General features: G+C 39.0%; 1 protein-coding gene across 1 annotated transcript in view; it reads left to right on the top strand.

Annotated features, from left to right (window-relative positions):
* The window catches only part of PREX2 (phosphatidylinositol-3,4,5-trisphosphate dependent Rac exchange factor 2), a 296,906-nt gene that overhangs the window by 66,380 nt on the left and 207,531 nt on the right, over window positions 1-22,995 (top strand). The window contains exons 2-5 of the mRNA XM_052651670.1: window positions 9,147-9,218; window positions 12,414-12,536; window positions 14,820-14,924; window positions 20,237-20,338. Of these exons, the coding sequence (XP_052507630.1) occupies window positions 9,147-9,218; window positions 12,414-12,536; window positions 14,820-14,924; window positions 20,237-20,338 (402 nt within the window). The remainder of the gene's footprint in view (window positions 1-9,146; window positions 9,219-12,413; window positions 12,537-14,819; window positions 14,925-20,236; window positions 20,339-22,995) is intronic.

Here is a 22,995-nt window from a genome sequence, read left to right on the forward strand (position 1 = left end):
TTTATTTGTTAAAATTTTGTTTAGGATTGTTGCATCTAGTTTATAAGTGATATTGGTGTCATTTTCCTGTGAGATCTTTGTCTGATCTTGATATTAGGGATGCTGACCTCACAGTACAAGTTAGGAGGTATTTCCTCTACTTCCGTCTTCTGAGAGAGGCTCGGAAGAATTGATGTAATTCCTGCTTTAACTGTTTGATAGAATTCACCAGTGAACTTGTCTGGTCTGGTGCTTTGTATTTTAGAAGGTTTATAAGTATTGATTCAGTTCCTTTTATAGATAAAGTCCTATTCAAATTGTATTTCTTTTTGTGTGAATTCTGGCAGGTCATATTTGTCAAGGAATTGATCCATTTCATTTAAGTTATTGTTTGTGGTAGTAACATTATTCATAATATTCCTTTATTATCTTTTTAATGTCCATGCAATCTCTGTTGATGTCCCGTTTTTCATTTTTTATTAGCTTTATTTATTTTTGCAAAGAAACAGCTTTTGGTTTTGTTGAGTTTTGGTGTTGATTTTATGTTTTAAATTTTGCTGATTTCTTCTCTAATGTTTATTATATTTTTTCCCCCTTTTGCTGACTTTGGATTATTTGCTCTTCTTTCTTAAGTGAAAGCTTAGATTATTGATTAAAATCTTTTCTAATGTATGCTTTCAATGCTATAAAGTTATCTCTGAGTTCTTCTTTTGCTGCTTCTTACAAATATTTTCATTTTCTTCAAAATATTTTATATCTCTTGAGATTTCTTACTTGACCCATGTGTTATCTAGAAGTGTGTTGTTTAATATCCATGCATTTTGGGCTTTTTTAACTAACTATTCTTGATTTTTAGTTTAATTAGTTCCATTGTGGTCAGATATTGTATGATATCTATGTTTTTAGATGTGTTACAGTGTGTTTTATTGCCCAGAATATGATCTATTTTGGCTAGTTTTCCATGTGAGCTTGAGAAGAATGTACTTTCTGCTGTTGTTCAATTCAGTTCAGTTTCAGTTCAGTCGCTCAGTCATGTCTGACTCTTTGCAACCCCATAGACTGCAGCACACCAGGCTTCCCTGTTCATCACCAACTCCCAGAGCTTGCTCAAACTCATGTCCATCGAATCGGTGATGCCATCCAGCCATCTCCTCCTCTGTTGTACCCTTCTCCTCCTGCCTTCAATCTTTCCCAGCATCAGGGTCTTTTCCAGTGGGTCAGCTCTTCGCATCAGGTGGCCAAGTATTGGAGTTTCAGCTTCAGCCTCAGTCCTTCCAATGAACATTGAGGACTGATTTCCTTTTGGATTGAATGGTTGGATCTTCTTGCAGTCCAAGGGACTCTCAAGAGTCTTCTCCAGCACCACAGTTTGAAAGCATCAGTTCTTCGGTGCTCAGCCCTCTTTATGGTCCAACTCTCACATCTGTACATGACTACTGGAAAAAACCACAGCTTTGACTATATGGACCTTTGTTGGCAAAGTAATGTCTCTTCTTTTTAATATGCTCTCTAGGTTGGTCATAGCTGTTGTTGGATATAGTTATTTTATATCCAGCCAATTGATAATGCTGTTGAGTTCAGTTATATACTTACTGATTTTCTGCCTACTAGATATTTCCACTTCTGATTAAAAGTTAAGTCTCCAACAATGACTGTGGACTCATTTATTTTTTGTGGCCGTTCTATCATTTTTTGTCTCATGCATTTAGATGCTCTTGTTAGATACATACAGGTTAAGCATTGTTATGTCTTCTTGGAGAATTGACATCTTTATAATTATCTTTGAGAACTCTTCTTGCTTTTGAGGTCTGCTCTGTCAGAAAATAATATGGCTTCTCCCACTTTATTTTGGTTAATGTTAGCATGGTATATCTTTTACCATCCCTTGGCTCTCAATCTATGTGTGTTTATAAATATCATGGGTTTCTTTTTGATAACATATAGTTGGATCTTGTTTTTTGATCCACACAATAAAATGTGTTAATTGGAAGATATATATCTCTTGGTGAATCGCTAATAAAAAATCTACAACATCAAGCATGGATAAAAGGTCCCTTCATATTGCAGGATAGATCAATGGGTTTCAACATAGCAGAGTATAAGAAGTTCACTGATATGATGTCATATTCTACATCATGACTACCTTTAAGAAACTATCACTTACTGAATTTTGATGTTGTTTTAAAGAAAAATATTCACAATGCAGTGAAAATGTTCTAGAAATAAACATATTTTTTTCCTTTCCAACTCTGATTGAAAATGTTTCCAGGGATTCCCTGGTAAAGAATCCACCTACCAATGCAGGAGACACGGGTTACATCCCTGATCTGGGAGGATCCCACATGTTGTGGAGCTGCTAAGCCCGTGTGCCACAACTACTGAGCCTGATTCCTAGAGCCTGGGAACTGAAACTTCTGAGCCCACATGCCGCAACTGCTGAAGCCCGAGTTCCCTAGGGCCCGTGTTGTGCAACAAGAGAACCCACTTCAATAAGAAGCCCATACACTGCAACTAGAGAGTAGCCCCCTCTCGTGGAAACTAGAGAAAAACCTGCACAACAACAAAGACTCAGCCCAGCCAAAAATAAAAATAAATGAATAAATTTTAAAAATAAAATGTTTCCAAACAATGTATCACAACACATTGAAGCGTATGAGAATCCAGCTGTCTTCTGTTAAGCCAGACATTAAAGAAATTTGCATACCTATGAAACAGTACCATACTTCTCACTGAAATTTTTTAGGAAAAGATAGCTGTTTTTCTTAAAAGTATGTTAGGTATGTTAACATATAATTGGTTTATAATTGTTAATTTAAAATAAATTTATACATGATTTTCTGGTTAACAAATATTGAAATTTTTCTTAGTTTTAGTTTCTAACATATTAAATATTGATAGATATGTTACACAAATAAAAGCTCTTGGCAGTTTTCATTTTTAAGAATGTATAGGAGTCCAGGGGCTAAACTGTTTAAGAATCGCTGCTGAGAACAATGCCTGGCATGCAAATTAAATATAATATTGTAGCATTTTGTCTAGTAGTTAATAGTTATAATGCATGCATAATATGTATTTAAATTTACAGATATTAGCACCACAATATGCATGTCTGTTACTTTTTTCCATGGTAAAGGAAGGAGTCCTACTTCAAAATTGGAATCAGTGGGTCTTCAGGCAAAAATGAGATCCAGTGGAGTGGAAAATTTATGAAGGGTTCACCAAAGTATATTAAGGGAACATAAAATGTAACTTGGATGAATTGAACTAGTATTTTCTAGCTTAAAAAATATATACACTTCTTTGGTTCAAATCCACCTCCTTTTCTCAGCAAAACTTTAAATACTTTTAAACCTCTGTGTTTAAAAGCAGAGACATTACTTTGGCAACAAAGGTCCGTCTAGTCAAGGCTATGGTTTTTCCAGTGGTCATGTATGGATGTGAGAGTTGGACTGTGAAGAAAGCTGAGCACCGAAGAATTGATGCTTTTGAACTGTGGTGTTGGAGAAGACTCTTGAGAGTCCTTTGGACTGCAAGGAGATCCAGCCAGTCCATTCTGAAGGAGATCAGCCCTGGGATTTCTTTGGAAGGAATGATGCTAAAGCTGAAACTCCAGTACTTTGGCCACCTCATGAGAAGGGTTGACTCATTGGAAAAGACTCTGATGCTGGGGGTGATTGGGGGCAGGAGGAGAAGGGGACGACAGAGGATGAGATGGCTGGATGGCATCACTGACTCAATGGAAGTGAGTCTGAGTGAACTCTGGGAGTTGGTGATGGACAGGGAGGCCCGGCATGCTGCAATTCATGGGGTTGCAAAGAGTCGGACACGACTGAGCGCCTGAACTGAACTGAACAGAAGTGAAACCTCTGTGCCTACCAACTCCATTTTCTTATTCTCCATTTCTCCTGTACCCATTCCTTTGGTTGCACCATGGTCAAGATCACCAGTGGCCCACCTTGTGTTGTCAAGTCACACATCTGTGCTCACCAGACTTCTCTGCACTGGTGAATCAGTTGCCCACTTCTTTCCTGAAACCCTCTCTCTGGTGGCTTTTGAGACACCACGCTCTTCTGATTTTGCTCCTGCTTTCCTGGCTTCTGTGGTTTCTCTTCTTTCACTTGACTTCTAAATGTTAGAATGCTCTCAAGGTTCTGTCCTGGGGCCTTTTTCCTTCTCTTCCTACATATTTTCTCCAATGAACAGGAGCCAGCTGTCTCTTCTCTCTTCCTTGAGTTATGAAGACTGTCTTTGTCCCTGAGTTACATCTTTCTGCCAGTAGCACTCAACTTTTCAACTTCAGCTTCAATATCCCTTTAGAAAAAAGATCAGTACAGCTGACTCCCTACTTGAGATCTCTACATAGTTGTCCAGTAGGCATCTCAAACTCAACATGGCTAGAACAAACTCTGATTCTCCAACTCCAACAACTACTCCCCCTTCTGACTTCTTTGTTCCAATTAAATGGTGCCACGGTCAACCAGGAGTTCACAGCAAACTCCAATGGCAAGCCTTTTTATTTTCTTAAAATTTTTTTTTTTTACTTGGCTGTGTCGGATCTTAGTTGCAGCATGTGGAATCTAGTTTCCTGATCAGTGATCGAACCTGGGCCCCTGCATTGGGAGCATGGCGTCTTAGTCACTGGACCACCACAGAAGTGCCAAGCCCTTTCCATTTATTTAGAACTTTGTCTTTCTCTCAGGAAGACAAAACAAAACACTATCTTCCAAAGACTTTTGATGTTGTTATCTTAAGTTAAAGAGGTAAAGGAAAATATTTGGTCTTATTTTTTCCACCTATTTTCATGAAATGAGAATACATTTTCCCTGCAGTAGCGCAGCTGCTCTTAAAACTTTCCCTTTTCACCTTCATATGTAAAATTTATACATCTCTACTCATATAGCCACATTTTCAAGGTGATGGGTTAACGCTAAGATCATTCTGAATGCAGAATATTTATAGGAGTAGTAAGGTTTAATGGTTATATGATATGAAACTCAAATTGGCATCAGGTATCTGGAATTAAAAGTGTGAACTGTTAAAATCTGTGTGACTTCGGAGTGTGATTTGTGTGTGTCTTACTGATGAAAAGAGGGAGAAAGACAAAAAAGGGAAAGATTATAATTTAGTTCACTGAAATGATAAGATAAGCAAATGCATTCTGAGATAAAACTCGTCATGGACTTCACTTTTGAGCTGGTAGTGGCTCAGATGGACAGACAGGGATGAAGCTGGCATCTCCCTATTATATCTGAATGACTTTTCTTCCTTCTTTGGATGATGTGGTAGCAAATTTGTGACTTCTTTAGCTTTCTTTAACTAATGTATGGCATTTAATATATTTTACCAAACTCTTGTTGAGAGGAAAACGATGTGAAGCAAATTGAAGAGAAGATAAGGCATTCTGAAACTCTTTAAGTCTTATACACAATGAAAAGTTTGAGGACCACTGGCATTAAAGCCATTTTCTGGTCCTTATTTTCCTTATATTTGTATCAGATTGAAGATGATCTAATTCCAATGAGATTCTGAATCGCTGAGAATGAATGAATACAGAGATAAAACAACATACTAAATCTCATGTGTTTTTGTGACTGGAATATTAATGCTGCCTTGATTGACAGGAGAATGATGAAATACCCCAATTACCAAAGTTTGAAAGGACTCTGTAGATTCTGGTTATTAAAGTTTGATTCTGAAAACACATCATTTATCTTCGGAAAGGAAGACTTACACATTTTGTAGAAAATGTCATTTTTCATGATTTTGCCCTCTCAAGCAAGCGTCTAAATCCTGCCTTCACTGCTATATAAGATGAGGCTCTTGGGAAACATAAATGCTTGGTTAGAAATGCTAAGAAGTTCCAGGTTTTGTTTCACATGCAGTTAAACAAAAAGTTCCGTATTGTCACGGAGGATAAGAAGATAAAAAGTCAGATAAAGATAGAGTTTACTTTATTAGGTTGTATGTTTTCTTTTGCCTCATAGTTTGACTCATTTTCACTATTCCTTTCTTTAATTTGCTGGTTTCAGAATGTGACTGAGTTTAGTTTATGATGATAAGATTTATAAATGTAGAGGTGAAGTTTAAGTTTTGCTTGCACGAGAGGTTCTGTTTCCTATGTGGTCAATATGAAATGTAAACTCGGTGGTCAGAGCATCATGGTGTTTTAAGAATAAATGGGAAGAGCTAAGGAGCATTTTTGATAAAGATATTGTTAAAAAAAAACCCTAAAATTGAAAATTAGGTTCAGTTCAGTTCAGTCCCTCAGTCGTGTCCGACTCTTTGCGACCCCATAAATCGCAGCACGCCAGGCCTCCCTGTCCATCACCATCTCCCAGAGTTCACTCAGACCCACATCCATCGAGTCAGTGATGCCATCCAGCCATCTCATCCTCTGTCATCCCCTTCTCCTCCTGCCCCCAACCCCTCCCAGCATCAGAGTCTTTTCCAATGAGTCAACTCTTCGCATGAGGTGGCCAAAGTACTGGGGTTTCAGCTTTAGCATCATTCCTTCCAAAGAAATCCCAGGGCTGATCTCCTTCAGAATGGACTGGTTGGATCTCCTTGCAGTCCAAGGGACTCTCAAGAGTCTTCTCCAACACCACAGTTCAAAAGCATCAATTCTTCAGCACTCAGCCTTCTTCACAGTCCAACTCTCACATCCATACATGACCACTGGAAAAACCATAGCCTTGACTAGACGGACCTTTGTTGGCAAAGTAATGTCACTGCTTTTGAATATGCTATCTAGGTTGGTCATAACTTTTCTTCCAAGGAGTAAGTGTCTTTTAATTTCATGGCTGCAATCACCATCTGCTGTGATTTTGGAGCCCAGAAAAATAAAGTCTGACACTGTTTCCACTGTTTCCCCATCTATTTGCCATGAAGTGATGGGACCGGATGCCATGATCTTCATTTTCTGAATGTTGAGCTTTAAGCCAGCTTTTTCACTCTCCTCTTTCACCTTCATCAAGAGGCTCTTTAGTTACTCTTCACTTTCTACCATAAGGGTGGTGTCATCTGCATATCTGAGGTTATGGATATTTCTCCCGGCAATCTTGATTCCAGATTCTGCTTCTTCCACCCCAGCGTTTCTCATGATGTACTCTGCATATAAGTTAAATAAGGATTAACACTAATTAAAATGGGTATTAAAGCCAGAAAATTTGAAAATCTCTCTCCATTGCCAATTATACCTAACTTTAGATAGTATTTTAAAAGGTTGTATTACAAATTTCTAATAAGAAAGTTAAGGTGACATCCAATACTTTCTTATTCATTTTATTTAATTCAGCTGAATTCTTACATTCAGATGAGGCTGTTAGTACTGATGTGGCTTTGAAGTTATGGAATCTGAAACGTGAACCCACTGAATCAGGAATCAAGATGGTGCTGAAGCTAAAGCTAGGAATGAGATGCTGCAGTTCAGTTGTTTTGTTTCTTTTAGATAGTTTTGTTTTTCTCTTTACACAAGTTCTACAAAAGTTCTAACATGAACACAGCCAGATATTGTAAAAATAAGAAAGCATACAAAGGTCACTTTCCTACCACCTGGAAGTAATCACTGTTTGCATTTTAGTGTGTGCCACGTATTTTTCTTAGTATGAATGCACTCTGACATTGTACATGTGTACACATGTATGTGATATGTATACAAACATGCATATATATGTGAAAGTATGTATGTATGTGTACATCCAGTATGCTTAGTCATATTTTCACCAAACAATATTTTACAGATATCTGTTGTAGACAGACATATATATGTATATATATTTTTCATCTCATTCCACTTCTGATTACACTTTTTCTCAGTATTCTGTAGTTTGCATGTACCATAATATATTAAATGATCCCCTTAATGATGAGCTTTTAAGTTGTTTCCCCTGTTTTTAATTCTATAATCAATACATTGAAACCCCTTGTCTGAAAATTTTCTTAGGATAAATTCCAAGAGATAGAATTGCTGGGTTAAAGGAAACGCCCACTTAAAAATCTGAGATTTATACTAAGTTATCCTCAGAAGTGTTGTGTCATTTTGTATTGTTATTAACAATGTCTTGAGGGTAATGATTTTGGAATATTATGAACAATCCTGTGTTTTGTTAATCTTTTAAATCTTTGTAAATATGGGATTCCCTGGTGGCTGAGACAGTAAAGAGTGTGCCTTCAATGCGGGAGACTTGGGTTTGATCCCTGGGTTGGAAAGATCCCCTGGAGAATGGAATGGTAACCCACTCTGGTATTCTTGCCTGGAAAATTCCATAGACAGAGGAGCCTTGCACACTACAGACATTCTTACATTAATTTTCATTTGTTTCGTGGAGTATCTCCAGATTCCTTCCAGCTTCTGTGTGCCCTGACTTGGCAGGTAGTAGCTGGAGCTTTTAGGACAGATAAAGGAAGGAATGATCTCGCCTGGTCTCTAGGTAGTTAATGGACCTTGTTTTGAGGACCCAGACCAGATTTGCTGGATGGAAAGTCATTTTTTTTTTCCTTCTAAACATTTTTAAGGCCCAGTATAAATAACTCTTTTTTGTTTTCTTTGTAAAAATAATAGCTTATTTCATCACGGGCTTAATGACCACCAGGAAGAGTCTAGATCTTTGAAATACTAATGAACTTTTTTGCCTACCATAGGGCTTTAGAGAGCTCTGAACCTGATCCCAGAAATACAAAAACTCGGGGCAGGCAGGAGAGGATGGGAAATTCTTCCATTCCTTCTTAAAAGTCTCTTTTTCTTTCTCCCTTCCTTCCTCACTCCCTCAATCTGTCTCACTTGTAAAGGGATCCCTTTAGAATTTCTGGCCCTTTTGTTTATATTAACCCTTTTGGCTAAATTTTGATCCTTTGTGCTTCACAAGACTTAGATGTTTAGGCAACATTTGACTCTAAGTATTTTACTGCAGAACTTTGAGATCTCGGTAAATACATTTAATTCATATCCACATGATCACTTTTGGCCCTGTCCCAAACTATAAAGGAAATATAATCCCCAGGTAGGAGAAACAAACAATGCACAAGGTTTCTGTCTTTTATTGATACAACAAAACTATTACACTTGATAGTTACTGCATTCTTATAAAAAAGTAATTGATTTGGATCAACACTTAGTTACTTGGTTAACCCCATGTTGTCTTCATAATATCTTTTCTTGTTTCCTGCAGGCTTTCTTGCACCGGATGAACCAGTGCGCAGCATCGAAGCTTGACAAAAATGTAACAGAAGAAACTGTGAAGGTGAGGAGGTGCAGCTGACCCTTGACCCCAGCACATGGTCCCCTCAGATAAAATGTCACCCGTGGGATGTTACCTCAGGGCTTGTCCACTTCTCTCCAGTTCCAGTATAAGCTGATTTTATTAAATTTGTTACAATATCATTTCTGGTTTATGGTTTTGTTTTTTTTTTGGCCACTAAGCATGTGAGATCTTAGCTCCCTGACCAGGAATCGAACCCTTACCACCTGCATTTAAAGAGCAAAGAGTTAACCACTGGAATGCCAGGGAGTTCAGTTCAGTCACTCAGTCGTGTCTGACTCTTTGCCACCCCATGGACTGCAGCACACCAGGCTTCCCTGTCCATCACCAACTCCCGGAGCTTACTCAAACTCATGTCCATCAAGTCAGTGAAGCCATCCAACCATTTTTATCCTCTGTCGTCCCCTTCTCCTCTTGCCTTCAATCTCTCCCCGCATCAGGGTCTTTTCTAATGAGTCAGTCTTCGCATCAGATGGCCAAAGTATTGGAGTTTCAGCTTCAGCATCAGTCCTTCCAGTGAATATTCAGGACTGATTTCCTTTAGGATGGACTGGTTTGATCTCCTTGCAGTCCAAGGGACTCTCAAGAGTCTTCTCCAGCAACCACAGTTCAAAAGCATCAATTCTTCGGTGCTCAACTTTCTTTGTGGTCCAACTGTCACATCCATACATGACTACTGGAAAAATCATAGCTTTGACCAGATGGACCTTTGCTGGCAAAGTTTTGTCTCAATGAAACTATGAGCCATGCTGTGTAGGGCCACCCCACATGGACAGGTTATGGTGGAGAGTTCCGACAAAACGTGGTACACTGAAGAAGGGAATGGCAAACTACTTCAGTATCCTTGCCTTGAGAACCCCACGAACAGTACGAAAAGGCAAAAAGATAGAAAAATGAAAGATAAACTCCTCAGGTTGTTAGGTGCCCAATATGCTACATATTGCGAGCAGTGGAGAAATAACTCCAGAAAGAGTGAAGAGGTGGAGACAAAGCAAAAACAACACTGAGTTGTGTAAGTGACTGGTGATGGAAATAAAATACGATGCTATAAAGAACAGTATTGCTTAGGAACCTGGAGCATTAGGTTCATGAAACAATGTAAATTAGAAGTGGTCAAACAGGAGATGGCAAGAATGAACGTCGACATTTTAGGAATCAGTGAACTAAAATGGACTGGAATGGGTGAATTTAACTCAAATGACCATTTTATCTACTACTGTGGGCAAGAATCCCTTAGAAGAAATGGAGTAGCCCTCATAGTCAACAAGAGTCCAAAATGCAGTACTTGGATGTCGTCTCAAAAATGACAGAATGATCTCTGTTCGTTTCCAAGGCAAACCATTCAATATCACAGTAATCCAAGTCTATGCCTCAACCAGTAATGCTGAAGAAGCTGAAGTTGAATGGTTCTGTGAAGACCTACAAGACCTTCTAGCACTAACACCCCCAAAATATGTCCTTTTCATCATAGGGGACTGGAATACAAAAGTAGGAGGTCAAGATACCTAGAGTAAAAGGCAAATTTGGCCTTGGAGTACAAAATAAAGCACGGCAAAGGCTAATAGAGTTTTGCCAAGAGAACTCACTGTTCATAGCAAACACCTTCTTTCAACAACAGAAGAGAAGACTCTACCCATGGACATCACCAGATGGTCAACACCGGAATCAGATTGATTATATACTTTGTAGCCAAAGATGGAGAAGCTCTATACAGTCAGCTAAAACAAGACCAGCAGCTGACTGTGGCTCAGATCATGAACTCCTTATTGCCAAATTCAGACTTAAATTGAAGAAAATAGGGATAACCACTAGACTTTTCAGGTATGCCCTAAATCAAATCCCTAACGATTATACAGTGGAAGTGACAAATAGATTCAAGAGATTAGATCTGCTAGACAGAGTGCCTGAAGAACTATGGACGGAGGTTCATGACATTGTACAGGAGGCAGTGATCAAGGCCATCCCCAAGAAAAAGAAATGCAAAAAGGCAAAATGGTTGTTAGAGGAGGCCTTAGAAACAGCTGAGAAAAGAAGAGAAGCTAAAGGCAAAGGAGAAAAGAAAAGATATATCCATTTGAATTCAGAGTTCCAAAGAATAACAAGGAGAGGAATGCCAGGGAAGTATAAGTATAATGCCACAGAATAAGTTCTGTGCCAGGCACCTGTGTGGATGACAGCGAGAAAACAAGAAAATAGGATTTGGGAAAAGAAATGGAGGTTTATGAGGATGGTGTAGAAGACGGGAATTTTTTTTTTTTTTTTTTTGCCAAGACCTTGGAAATGTTTGAAAGGAAGGAGAAAAATAACCTCAAGTCCAAAAACTTCCAAGTCTTTGAGGGAGAGGGAGTTGAACCGTGTGTGAGAGGATTACTGGAGGGACCTGGAAGGCGGGATGTGGCCCATTGTGACTCCTGGGCTCTGACTCCTGAGGAGCAAATGATTTGGATGGTCCATTGGTGCAGAAAATGTCCGCACAATACCTTCAGCTCGCAAATGTATGAGCATTTCCTTTTAAACCATAGGGAAGGAAAATTGTGAAGAGTTTTGGGGAATAAAGAGGGGGAAAGATAGCAAATGAGAATGATGCCATAGTTGTTACTGCTCATTTAAACTGTACATGTAATCATTGATATTTATTTTGGATCCTAACTTGCTCTGTTATTTTACTGAAAATAAAAAGTCCCCATGAATTTTATAGGCATTTCTATTTCCCATTGAATTGAGTAATAACTTATCTGTTCTCCTTACCATGGAGTATTTTATTAATAGTTTGGGTGCTTTTGGTTGCAAGCAAAAGATTGCTGTTACTCACGGGAACATGACAATACTTTGACGCTCATAGCAATAACTTCTACAAGCAGAGAAGCCCTTCCTCTAAAGCCGGCCAGCAAGTCTGGTTTTCTACCTGCCGCCCACTGTTGTTTGTGGGATGGGACTGTCATGCTTGGATTCCGTCACTTGGGATTGTCCTGAGAACCTGGATCAGGTTTTTGGTGGTTTCCAGAATTGTGTGGGAGGGGAGCAGACGTCCAGACAGAATGGGTGCTCTGCCAGCCGGGTGGGTGGGAAAGGGCAGCTCTCCACCAGTGTTCTCAATGTGGAGAGAAAATACTATATTCCCATAGGATTTTTTTTTCCCAGCTTGCCTCACTATTGCATTTACACATTTATTTACAGATGCTGTTCTCAAACATTGAGGATATACTTGCAGTACATAAAGAATTCTTAAAGGTCGTGGAAGAGTGCTTACATCCAGAACCTAACGCTCAGCAAGAAGTGGGAACCTGCTTTCTTCAGTTTGTAGGATCAATTTCTGTTTATTTTAAAAGCTTTCCCCCCTAGCATTTAAGGTTTCCCTTTCGGCAGAGTAGTATGTGGGAATTCAGCGTTAGAAGTAAAATATGACACCAAAAAGAGTTCGGGGTCTTTTAAGGCCAGTGAAATCTTCCACTTAGAGCCAGGAAAGGGGAGGGGGCCTCGCATCATCCATTTTATTCAGTGCAGAATAAACAGGCTTTTCTTTTTTCCCAACGAGTTAGTTTTTCGCATCCGCTGTAGCTTTGAATTCTAATGAATATTCAGGCTGTTCATAATGAATGGATTTTTATGTTACTCTCAAACATGGAGCATTTCTCTTGAGGCAGAAAATCCTCACTCTTATAATGGTGCGATGAGCCTTGTGTTAGTCAAAACGTTCTCTTGTTCATTGACTTCTGACAAACTTGGAGATGAACAGACCTGGTCCCTCAAGGTACGCACATGCTTGCATCTGAATTTTTCTCAGAGGCTTGTACGGAGCAGTGCAGAAGAAGAGCAAGCCAGTCAGGACTCAGTTGTTTCAAATTAGATGTCATGCTTGTATGATCATTTTCATCTCTTTGCACATGATAGCTGAAATTATTTATGCAGTCGATTTGCAAGGTAAGAAGCCACCTGTATAGTGAAAATTGTTTTCAGAACTAAAGGGCATTCATACTGACAAAAGAAAAGTCTTGCCTCTATTTCTATCATTCTCCTGTTGCTAATTTTCAGAATACCCATTAGAATCCATTTATTTATCAAAATGCTATACGATTAGTGTTCTGTTTAAAAATCGTGTATGAGTATTTTGTCATTGAAATCCATTTTCATTTATTTTTTAATTTATAGATGGTCTTTTATAAAGTAATGATGTGTAGTTTCTAGATCTATATAGTGAGCAGACTCTGTACATGTAATTTTAAGTATCAGAAAATATTCTGTAAAAATAATTCTATGAAGGAGAGAGACTCCTTGAGCATAGGGAGATGACACTTTCCTTGGGTACAACTCTAAGTCACGTGTGTTTGTGTCCACTTAATCCAGACTGTTCCCCTTCATGAAAGAATGCAGATCTCCTGCCAGCTGGAGTGGTTGCTGGGTTACTGAGTCCTGGGTTGCACATGGGAATCTTGCTCCCTGACATCCATTTCCTCAGTAACACACTATGAATCTGTCAGCCACGAATTTAGCTGAACTATTTCTGAAGTTTGTTTTCTTCTGGTTCATACCATTTCTTGAAATAAAGTCATTCAATCAATTTCCTGCTGGCTGTATAAAATAGCACTCAGTGTTTCTAAATGCATGCCTTAGAAATTTCAGAGGACACACTTCTCTTCTACTCTTTGATCACTACCTTTTCTGTGTCTTCCTCTTTTATTTGGACCGCTTCGATAGATATTAATCATCGTCACTGGTAGAAAACCTTATAGATGGAAGAGAGCTTAGAGATCAGGGTGGTGTGACATTTCTCCTTTTAGGAAAGTATTCTTTCTGTAGCACCTGTGAAGATTGTTCATCTTGCTTTTACTTGATCACTTTTAGTGATAACTCTAATCGTTGGAAAAATCGCTATATTAATCCAGACTCTGCCTGTCACTGCCCATCATGGCCTTTGCAGTTTGCACCCAGTGGTCCTAGTTTTGTGTTTCAGAGCTACAAAGATTTGTAAATCCATTATAATAAATATGACAGCTATTTGAAAGTAGCTGCATTTCCTTACTTTTATATGCAAACAAGTCTCTCTGAGATGACCTTTCAGATGTAACATCGTCAAGGTTTGTCATTATCTTAGTTGCTTGTTGCTGAATATTGTCTGCTTTGTCAGTGCCCCTTTTAAACTGTCCAGATTGGTGCATGTGACCTGCAGGGCACTATGTCCTGTTCTTCTATGATCTGACACAAGCTTTTCCTTCCACCAAACTACATTCTTCCCTCTCCCTGCTGGGGAGTTGTAGATTCATCTCCCTGCTCTTGCCTGGGTATGATATCTTTTCTAAAGCTGTAACTGAACCCTCCCAGTGAAGCTAAATGCTCTCTTGTCTGTAATCTGCTACCACTTGGTTCATTTACCTTTTATTGTGTACATCATATTGGATTGTTATGAATAGAAGTCTGTCCCCTTCCTAGATCCATCCCTTCATGGGTCAGAAGAAATAAACATATTCCTATATACACATAGTATGGCTCTTGAAATGTAGTAAACAATAAAGTTTGTTCATAAACATCACCTTTCATGTTTCAAATGGCTAATAAAATGACTCTAATGTATTCTTAAATTTACAGAAAGACAAGTTTCGCATCTATGATGAATATTGTAGTAATCATGAGAAGGCACAGAAATTGCTCTTTGAACTTAACAAAATAAGAACAATCCGGACATTTCTGCTGGTAAGTATATATTTATGTGTCACCATATCCTGTTATTTGTTGATAGGTCCACTGAGAGCCAAGGAATAGCATCAGGGTAGTGTTAGAACTGCTTGTGTGACATCTGTTTTTAACATATCCCTGCTAGGAAGCTAGAGAATCCTTTGAGAAATGTAAGAAGTGAGACTGTAAATCAACTGTACTTCAGTAAATGTATATAGTAATAAATTGAGTTGGCTGAAAAGTTTATTAAGTGTTTTCTGTTATATCATCTGGAAACACCTGAATGAACTTTTTGGCCATTCTGATATATACTCTTAAAATCACACACACACATACACACACACACACACACACACGCACGCACGAAATGAATGAATGAAATGAAAAGAAGCAAGAGTTGGGAGAAGCTTGTTCATGGAGAAACACTGCCTTGCCCCCTCCTGGTTAACGAGTTATGAGACCACAGGTTCTTAGTAAGAGAAGACGTTTATGCCAGAGTTCACCATTGCTTTTATATCCCTCCAGTCTCTAGAGTTTCATTTACTGCTGCTTAGAGAGCTCTAAGTAGGGCAGTGACAGGAAGGAAACACTTTGTGGGGATGGTAGAAAAGAATTTTCAAGACTGACCTTTCTCCTACATGTATTCTTCATTCACCATTCATAAAAAGAGAAAAATCTGTGTTTAATTTCTTTAGGATAGTACAAATAAATGCATATTTTGGCAGTTACCTAAACATCATAATTGCCAGTGAAAACCTCACTGTAAATAGAATTCAGTGATATTTTGGAGACGCCATCTCCACCATCCGGTTTTGGAGCCTGGATCAGGCTCTAAAATAGGAAAAATAAATGCCTGTTTACAACTCATTTCCACTCCCACTATTAGCTCTAGGCAGTCACCTATTTGCTCTCTATCTCTCTAGGTTTGCCTTTTCTGGAGATTTCATAGAAATGGAATACAGTACAATACAATATTTTAATGCCTGGCTTCTTTTGCTTACTAAAATGATTTTGAGGTTCATCCTTGTTATAACATGTATCCATACTCCATTCATTGTTATTGCTGAATAATATTCCATTGTGTTTTATTTATCCATTTGCCAGTTTATGAATAATGGATCAACAATTGACTGTGGTAGTGGTGGGCCTTGAAGTCATTTCGGAGAGAAAGATTTCTTAGTAAAGTCAGGATATGTCCAGTTTGGGCAGTTCTAATATTATGAATATTCATGTACAAGTCTGTGTGTGGATATACATTTTCATTCTCTTGGGTAAATACTTGGAGTAGAATTGCTGAAACAGGGTTTATGTTCAGGTCTTTTCTTTTATTAATAACTTGTCTAGGGAATACAATATGCATCTTAACTTAGGAAGTCTTATTTCCCTGAGGCTGGTTATTATTTTTTTGTTTGTTTTGTTTTTAGTAACTTGCCTGGATTGAATTTGAGAATCTGTGTCTTTTGTATATGCAGCTGCTGCCGCCGACTTCACTCAGTTTTTGTTTTATAACTTAGGTTTTCCTTTAGGCATCACTCCTCTGACTTTTTAACTTAGTGGTCAGTTGGGAATTTGTCAGAGGTAAATTGAACATCACGATCCATCTGATTTCTGGATCTGTGTGGGAGTGTGGGGGGACACATTCACAGAGCAGGCAGTTTCCAACTCAGACCTGGGTTCTTCTTCTTAAGGGGCCATCATCTCATTTCTTCTCTCCACGTACACAGTCTGACGTTTGCCCCAAGCAGGACTGAAGTCTCAGGCTAGCATAATTGTGAGCGTTCCCATTTTTCTTAGGCAGTGTGCTACATTGCCAACACTCCTGGGTGTGGGATTTTGCCCTCTGCAGTCCCCTCTGATAGCTGGTTTGCAGCCAGCGCTGCTGTGACTGGGCCACGATGCAGGATGAGCTGAGGATGAGCCTGTTTGGCGGGGGTGGGGAAGTGGGGGAAGAAAGGGAAGAGCCCAGGCAAGAATGCCACCAAGTCCTCTGTTCTTACCTGAAGTTCAGCAGTTTTTCATGAATAAACACTTCTCAATTTGTTGACTTCAGTTGATTTCCAGAGCCCTGAAATTGTTGTCCCCCCGCCCACAATTTAGCTTAGTATGACAGTTGTTTTGGGCTTCCCTGGTTGCTCAATGGTAAAAGAATCCTCCTGCAGTGCAGGAGACACAGGAGATGGTTTCATCCCTGAGTCGGGAAGATAACCTGGAGGAGGGCATGGCAACCCACTCCAGTATTCTTGCCTGGAGAATCCCATGGACAGAGGGGCCTGGAGGGCTACAGACCATAGGGTTGTGAAGAGTTGGACATGGCTGAAGCGACTTAGCATGCACACACACATCAGTTTTTTTGGGGAAAAGAATTTACCGATCTCTTCTCTCTGACATGGCCAGAGGAAGTTCCTGCACCTTTGGACTAATGGGGCTCCCTGTGAAGTCTCACAACTCTGCTGTCCCCCGCAGGGCACTCTGTTCTCAGCAGAGCTGGGCCTCTGCTACATATCCAAAGTCCCAGGTGCTGCTGTTAGGAAGACCCTGGCTTTGCTAGTTCTTGCCTTGGCACCAAGTAGACCCTAATTATCTGGATGACTTTAGGAAATTCACTACATCTCTGGTGTCATTTTCCTTACTTATTAAACAGGGATAATAGCAATCACCCTTTGGAAAATATTAAGGGTTTACAGATATGGGATGATGATGTTATAATTTTGGGTACTTGCATATGCCATCACCTGAGTAAGTTTTTAGGATTGGCGGACTCTCTAGGGTGGCTCAGATGGTAAAGCATCTGTCTATGATGCGGGAGACCCGGGTTTGATCCCTGGGTCAGGAAGATCCCCTGGAGAAGTAAATGGCTATCCACTCCAGTACTATTGCCTGGAAAATCCCATGGATGGAGGAGCCGGGTAGGCTACAGTCCATGGGGTCACAAAGAGTCGGACACGACTGAGTGACTCCACTTTCCACTTTCTGGGAGCTTATTTAGGAAATATATTTTCTGTCTACATAAGTAGAGAGGTGACTCTCACAAGCCAGTCTAATAAGGACTTACTGTACAGCTCAGGGAACTCCACTTAGTTCTCTGTAATGACCTATATGGGAAAAGAATCTGAAAAAGAGTGAATCTGTGTATATGTATAATGGATTCACTTTGCTGTACAGCAGGAACTAACACAACATTGTAAATCCGCTATACTCCAATAAAAATTTTAAAAAGAAAAAATGACAACCAATCTCAGCTGTTAGGAAGGGAGTTTGTAGTCTATGTAGTACTAATGGATAAGAAAAGCAGGTTGCTGCTACTTAATCACTCAGTTGTGTCTCTGACTGTCTGTGGCCCCATGGACTGTAGCCCACCAGGCTCCCCTGTCCATGGAATTCTCCAGAAAAGAATACTGGAGCAGGTTGCCGTTTCCTACTCCAGGGTATCTTCCTGACCCAGAGATCGAACACACGTCTCTTGTGTCTCCTTCATTGGCAAGTGAATTCTTTACCACTGAGCCACCTGGGAAGCCCCAGTAGCAAGTTAGACAGTCATGAGTTGCTTAGGGTGCTTTAGCCTAGGGCTAGGTATAGGAGGTGGCTGCATGTATAAGGAGTGTTCACTCTACGGGAACACCGAAACATCACTGGAAGTAGAATGGTATGTAGATATGTTATTAATACATAGGATTTCTCCGGGGATAGTACCATAACAGGTGGAAAGAGTTACTTTGATGACCTGATTGCAATAGGGGTTGAAACCCCCAAAGAACAGATTTGAATGGGACACTTATTTGCTGCTCTGTCTAAGGTTGCTGGTGAAGTGAAAGTCACGGAGCTGGTTTTGCCCAGTTAGTTGCACAGATTGGAGCTGAACTCGGTTGCTCAAGGCAGTGGGGGCGGGGGTGGGGTGGGTGGTGTTGTTCTGTTTCCATCATTGTTCCTTTTATCTCCTTTCCTGCTCGGTACTCAGTCTCTCCTCTTGCTGAATGTAAGACTGTCTTTTAAAAGATAGTGGTATACAGGTCATTAAATTATCAGTATGATGCTTGAGGAGCCCTTTTCTTCCTTTGCTGAATATTTATTATCTGCTTTCTCTGTGCCAGTCACCATGATAGGTGCTGCAGAAACAGGTTCTGACACCAGTTTCAAAACTATTTTTTAGGGAATGCCCTGGCAGTCCAGTGGTTAGGAATTGGCATTTTCACTGCCAGGGCCCAGGTTTAATCCCTGGTCAGGGAACTAAGATCTCATGAGTCTTGTGGCACAGCCAAAAACAGTTTGTAAAAAATTTTTAAATTAAAACAATTTTTTAAAATTTTTTATATTGTCACTGCAGCTTAAACACAGAATAAAGATGAAATGCTTAAGAGGATCAAGTCTTTATCAGCATCGATTCTCTTGACTGTCACTTTCTGTAAACGGAAGCTGCTTCCATTTCATTTCATTGTGATTGCTGGCTTTGAGTTTTCTCCTTTCATCTTGCCTCTGTGGAGATCATATCTGACCTCCTTCTCTGAGACTGGCTGTCCAGTATCATTGGTGAGGTATTACAGTTCAAAGTGGCTTAGAGATCACTGGATTAAAACTGGCCTGTTTAACAGAGAGGAAAATTAGAACCTTGAAATTGGTCCGAGTTGCATCACTTGCCAATGGCAGGGCATGGGGAGAACCCAGTCATCTCCAGGCCTGATCTTCTGCATCACTACACCTCTCCCCAAGCATGATGTGTATATGTACGTGTGCATCTGTTTATTCATCTGTCAGCACATCCATCCATCCATCCATCCACTCATCCATCTCTCCATTAATTCATCCGTTCATCTCTGTTTCTTTTTCTCAGCACATCCATCCATCCACTCAACATCTCTCCATTAATTCATTCCTCCATCTTTCACTTTCTATCTTCTTCCTCGGACTTCATACTCAGGTAGATATATGTGAATTCATTTTGGTCTCTAATCTGAAATGCAAAATTATTTCCTTTCTCTCCTGTAAATTTTATTTGAAACTAAATGTGCTTTTCTCGGGCTTCCCCAGTGGCTCAGTGGTAAAGAATCTGACTGCAACACAGGAGATGTGAGTTCAATCCCTAGCTCGGGAAGATCCTCTGGAGGAGGGTATGTCAACCCACTCCAGCATTCTTGCCTAGAGAATCCCATGGACAGAAGTCCGGTGGGCTACCATCCATGGGGTCACAAAGAGTCAGACATGACTGAGCACACACACACATGCATTTCTCAGAGACAGAAGTTATGCAGAGACATGCTTTCACAAGTTTTCGACAGAAAAGTTTATGAGAGAATCAGGCTTAAAAATATAACTCGTTGTCTGTATTTCCACCCCAGAACTGCATGCTGCTCGGAGGACGGAAGAACACAGATGTCCCTCTGGAAGGATACTTGGTAACGCCAATACAAAGAATATGCAAATACCCTCTACTTTTGAAGGTACTTTTTGTGTTTTCTTCATTGTTGCATTTCCCTTGTACCTGTATATTTTTGCTGATGATCTTTTTAAAAATAAAAAAATTTTTAAAATAGTCTGACATTCTAAAGAAAAGACAAATATGGTTATTGGAAAAAAAAAAGCTATTTTGTCACTAATTTATTTAGAGAGTAGGGAACAAATGTCTGGGAATAGAGACTTTTTGTGCTCTTCATAAAAAAAAAACAGTACTTGTTAGTTACCTTTAGTATAAACACATTAGTTTCAAGATAAATCCATTAAGTACATTATGACCAGTTTATATAGCACTTTATTTTATCTTCAGTAAACCTGCTGTTGGTGTATTTTTTTTCCTTTCCTCAACCATTGGTGACTTCTTGATGCTAATAAAGTTAAGGCTAAGTTACATAATCTCAGAGCCTGTTTTTTCAGTCATTATTACAAGTAATGGAGTGGGTCACATGGAATAATAAATGATAGAACATGGAAGGACAGTTATAAGAAAACTCTGCCTCTGGAAGACAGGAAATGCCTATGATCGTAGATCCATGGCCTCATTACAAATGATCAAAAGTTTTATTATGGAAAACACATTATAATGTACTAAATATTGCTCATAATATAAGGATATATGAATAGATTAGTAATTCTGGAAAGTAATTCTTTTGGAAATGTGGCATCTGAATAGTCACTTGGGGGTAGTAGTTGAACATCTGAGTTTTGAGTTCAAGTCCTACGCCTTCTGCTTACTAGCTGCATGAGTGAGATTGTAATCTAACCTCTTAAAAGCATGGGTTGCATGTATGAAACAGAAATGATGATGATATGAAATTATAATAAATACCTCAAAGAATGTGTAAATGTATGTATATCTATGTATACATATATGTATATATGTATATCTATGTATACACAGATATACATAAATATATATTCATATGCATAAAGGAGTACCTAATAATTGATTAAGCTATTTTATACAAATCATTTAGCATAGTATGCACTCCATAAATGTTAGCCGTTATTACTCATGTGTATTTGATTCTGATTTATTTTAATATATTAACTACTTCATAGTATCTAAATTAAAAAACAAACTCAGAAATGCTATGGACATACTAACTGGTATTCTTAATTGATTTACTTTTTGAGAAATAGATGTTATGAATTTGAACTATAAATACATTTTTTCATTATAGTTTTGGTCAGTTGCATACATGAAAATTTTCTTTGAAAAGGATTTCTTATTGAAAGAAAACAAGTGTAAATCGCTTGGTTAGCTCACATCGAGAGAAGCTAGCACGGGGATGTCTAGGTCCGTAGAACTGTGGCACCGTCTTCAGGGAGTGTACAGGGTTGATGCAGACGTGACTCCCATCTTTCTGGTAGTCCCTTCTGACCTCTGATTTGGTGACAAATTTGCATGCATTCTCATTACTCCTGTTATTCCTATTCCTGGTTTTGGAATCCCGAGGATTTGTTTTAAGAATCAGAAGGGATGGTGATATTAAAAGAAAGATATCAAGTCAAGTGGTTGTTCTAAATCAACTCATTTCTGACCAAGGATGATCTCAGGTGACCTCAGAGATAGGAACATGGACATATCCTTGCTTTAGGAAGAAAGGTCAATTCAGAGCATCTTCAGGTCTTGGAGAAATGACATCTTTTTGCTTTCTGAAAAATTATCTTCACAGATAAACAGGAAAAAACTACTTGTGCAGTATATATATTGGTATTGATATTTTTCTCCATTGTACCATCAACTGAAAAACTGAGCTGGTATTCTGTTTAATTTGGGATGGTTTTTATTTATTCATTAGAAAACATTAGGGGATTAGGCAGTGTTTTAAAGAAAAGATACCTTGGTCTTATTTATAGAACTTGAACTTACTGGGTTGGCCAACCAGCACAGGGTGCATAGCCAGTAACCGACAGATTATTACTGGTCATTTCTTTTGCTATCTCACAGTATCTAAATTCATGTCTCAACTCCAGAGATACCCACTTGGCACAGGCCCATGGGAGCCCCCAGTCATAGCCCATAGACTGCCTTCACCACTTCACATAATTTACAAGTAACTCTAAGACTTGAGGGTTTCTGGAGAAGCCGGCATCTCTGTTTTATGGATTTGTGATCCAGCATAACTTTTTAAACCTGACCTTTGCAGTGAAGTAATGTGGATCCTTTTGGTGCTGGTTCTGTCAAACAGAGTGTGAATATTTTGAATGCAGGGTCAAAGTTGATGGCAGAATTGTCAACAATAAAGAACATCTAGAGAGCATAACAACTGCATATTTTCCCACTGTGTTAAGAATTTAGAAAATTCTCTTCAAGATCTGCCTCCAGATTTCTCTAATTGTGTTAGTTACATGATGATGGCAACTGTCGTAAGGAAACAAATGACTAATTAAAAAGCAATGTGGTCACAGCTGTCTAGACAGTGGGTGAAGATGTTTAATTTTGTGCTTCTAAATAAGACCTTTTATAAGATTAAAGATTAGTCTGATATCCTGAATGGAAAAAAAAAAAAAGAAAAAGAAAAAAAGGAAAAAGCTATTGAAGGGTATATAGAATTCATTGTAGAGAATAAGAGAGAAACAACCAAGTTGTTCGCAAAAACAGCATAAACTGCTCCTTTAATCATGGAATATTGTGGAA

This window comes from Budorcas taxicolor, chromosome 14 (assembly GCF_023091745.1).
Source record: "Budorcas taxicolor isolate Tak-1 chromosome 14, Takin1.1, whole genome shotgun sequence".
NCBI lineage: Eukaryota > Metazoa > Chordata > Mammalia > Artiodactyla > Bovidae > Budorcas > Budorcas taxicolor.